Source organism: Pinus tabuliformis, chromosome 1_2, assembly GCF_031772625.1.
Source record: "Pinus tabuliformis cultivar Carrire ecotype Pingquan chromosome 1_2, CPIR1, whole genome shotgun sequence".
Classification (NCBI taxonomy): Eukaryota; Viridiplantae; Streptophyta; class Pinopsida; order Pinales; family Pinaceae; genus Pinus; species Pinus tabuliformis.
In genome coordinates this window covers 21,538,042-21,541,234 of record NC_142298.1, presented here as the reverse complement: position 1 = coordinate 21,541,234, position 3,193 = coordinate 21,538,042, and the positions used below count along the sequence as shown (strand labels likewise).

General features: G+C 37.3%; 1 protein-coding gene across 1 annotated transcript; it reads right to left on the bottom strand.

Annotated features, from left to right (window-relative positions):
- Window positions 1-364: 364 nt before the first annotated feature.
- Window positions 365-1,372, bottom strand: LOC149204130 (thaumatin-like protein). Its single transcript, XM_089393210.1, has 2 exons — window positions 1,119-1,372; window positions 365-1,017 (listed from the first exon to the last, which is right to left on the bottom strand). Exons 1-2 carry the CDS (start codon window positions 1,192-1,194, stop codon window positions 539-541), a joined length of 555 nt encoding a protein of 184 aa, XP_089249336.1. The 5' UTR covers window positions 1,195-1,372; the 3' UTR covers window positions 365-538.
- Window positions 1,373-3,193: the final 1,821 nt, after the last annotated feature.

Sequence of the window (3,193 nt, the reverse complement as noted above, 5' to 3'; positions counted from 1 at the left end):
CGGCTTACCAGGTAGCGTTGAGGAGAATTGATCCTGTGACCTCCAAACCTGCAAAGTACTAGACCAGTTGAGCTAACCTTTGAAACTTAAAATTTAAATAATCATTTCCCTTTAACATTTACAAAAACATCTCTAATTATTTATTAAATCATTTCAAATCAGGCAAAGATATCAATTTATCATTTAAGATCACGTAAAGATATCCAAATATCCAAATTGATGCATATACAGGATAGAACTTGTTGCAACCATGCACGCAATGCTATTCTTATTATAAATATGATACTACAAACAACATGATTGTAATACTCTTATTATTATAGATATGATACTCAGAATTCTTCGGTTTTCTAGCCTTTGCCTGTAAATAGAACTTGTTGCAACCATGCACGCAATGGTATTCTTATTATAAATATGATACTGCAATCAACATGATTGTAATACTCTTATTATAGATATGACACTACATAGAATTATTCGGTTTACTAGCGATGGATTTTATGTAATGAGCAGAGAATTGAGTATGATAAGCTTCTCATCAAGGGCAGAATATAATGTTGTAATTACCACCAGAAGCGCAAGCGTGGGTTTTAGTGTCATCAGTGGGATATAGGTAGGCATCTGGGCACTGGTCCATTTTGCAAGTCAGTGCTTTGCAGCTACCGTCGGAGGGAGTTAGGGAGAGAGGGACGTTGAAACCATCAATTACAGAGAGGTCATAGTAATCTTGATTGTTGCCCCCATTCAGAGTATATTCAACCAGCGTTGTAGGAGACTGTCCCGAGAGTGTACAGCTGAGCACGCCGCCGCAGTCACCAGTGCTGCAGCTTCCTTTACCAGAGGCATCGAAGGAGCATCCCGTACGTCCCCAAAATCTGCCTGCGCTCGTTCCTGCCGGCACGTCAACACTCCATGATTGACCCTGCCCCAGCGCTTGACCGCCACCTACGGGAATACCTGCGGCCCATACCGTGTATGAACACTGGTTCTGGATCACAAACGTCGCACCCGTAGCTCCTGCACTTACCAAAAACAATCAAATATTTCTTTATCATATCTGAACTCATTTCGTCCATAAAATACGATGCAATGCAGTCAAGGGATTACTGTAACCTTACCTTGAAGACAAACGTTAAATATTAACGCTAGTATTGCTGTAACATAAATCGAAACTGCTAATGTTCTTGCCCCCATTGCAACGGCCACCAGCAAGTAATTAAACACAACTACAAAACAGGGCAATACAACGAAGGAATTGCAGTTGAGCTTATTTCATAGATGAGGTTCTATATATAGGCGGGGCTAGCCAGCGTAGCGTATACCGCACGAAATTCTTATGAAGGTTGGGCGGTGTGGGAAATTAATTTGAGAGTGTGATATAAGAAGGCGCGCTAATCGCTCCTGGACATCCGGGTCACGCTTCCCTTCCCTTTTATTGTTCCAGATGTTCCGGGTCGTCTTAAACTAGCGATCACGAATTGGAAAGATTTACTAAGAAAATGGATAGAGTTATAAAGTGTGACGTACAATAAGCTACTAAATAAAGGAGCGTGGAAAATTTGCGAAGAAAAGACAAGAAACAGAGAGCGTGAGGAAATTCCCTGGAGAAAAAACAAAGATCAGATACCATTGCAGTCTGAGTTTAGCACTTGTCATATTTATTTGAGCATTTTATGAATGTTTCTCTATATGATTAGAAAGATTAATTAAATTTTTTTTTCCAATTCTAAAATATTGTTAAAATTTACAATTAAATCAAAATTAAAGTGCGGAAAAGTGAAGCTCAGGTCACCTTGTATTGTTGTAGATATTCCGGGCCCTCTTAAACTAGCCCTCTTCTTCTAGAATATGCCACGAAATTCTTATCTAGATTATCCGGTGTGGAAAAATTCACCGATGGATTGTATGACCGAGGGCTTGAATTTTCATTTAATGATTCACCAAGAATACAATATTGCAAAGGTACGCTGGACTTGTTACAACTGATGGGTCGTCGCTTGGTACATCACAATTACTTCTCTCTTCACTTTCTGTGTGAAAGGATTAATTTATTTCCTGTGTTCCTGGTTCGTACATGAAAATCCGGATGACAGATACGATTGACTGGAAAGTTTCGCAAGCTCTTCGCATATTTGAGTTTTGAATAAATGGTTGCGTTAAAAGAGGTTTGTTTTAATAAATGTTTGCCTTAAAAAGAGGTTTGATTCAAGGTGACATTTTAGAATGGCGTGTTTCATTGTGGAATTTGACAGAGTTTTGATTGTGTCTGATTTTACTTTGTTTTGTTATTTTGTTTTTTTTTTAATTTTAATTTCTCTTTTTAAATTAGTAAAATAAAGAGATATTTAGATTTTATAAATGAGTGTTGACAGAGTTTTGATAGTGTCTGATTTTATTTTTAATTTTTAATTTTTTTCATTTCTCTTTTTTAAATTAGTAAAAATAGGGAGATATTTAGATTTTATAAACCAGTGTTGATTATTTATTTATAATAATAAGTTGATTATTTTCTAATTTATTATTGTATTATAATTTCTTATATTTAAAAGAGAAAATAGTTTATAGAAAGATTAGTATTAGAGAAGACATCTTCCAATTGGTGTATTAAGAAAAAGAAATAACAATTAGAATAGTTGCTATAAGCACATATGGGTTTCTTTGGCTAGTCTAAAAAGTTATCACTTAAAAGAAAAGTGGAACATGTTACCTCTGCTGCATAATTCGGTACTTGCTAGGTCAAAGACACCAAGGCCGTGTGTTTTTTGTAAAAGGGAGCTCGTAGTTGTTCATTTTATCCCTTTCCCTTTATAACACCCGCTTCCCCCCTCCCTGTTTCTTTCTTTCCCTTAATTCTCCTTATTTCTTCCTTAATCTCGTTATTTCCGTTTCCTCTCTAATCATTTGTAAACCCCGCCTAAACCCTTCTTTTACCGACTCCCGGGCATTTTTTGTTTAAACACTAAAAACCCTGATAACCCGTTTTAACCCTGTATAAACCATTCTTCGTTTAGCCCTGGCGCAAAGCTAAACTTATAACCTTGGATTATATAACCGCATGCATATAAAAATACTTTCGGCGGGGCCTCACCTGTCACGTCACCCAAAACACATGTTTTAATTCTCTGCCATCCGATTGCACCCGCCTTATCATCCGACGGTGTTCGCTAGCCCTCACCCCGCAAACCGCACGTCC

Coding starts and splice junctions, on each gene's coding strand:
- LOC149204130 (XM_089393210.1), bottom strand. CDS start 1,194: ATGGGGGCAAGAACATTAGCAGTTTCGATTTATGTTACAGCAATACTA. Junction 1,018..1,118: donor ATTTAACGTTTGTCTTCAAG/GTAAGGTTACAG, acceptor TGGTAAGTGCAG/GAGCTACGGGTGCGACGTTT.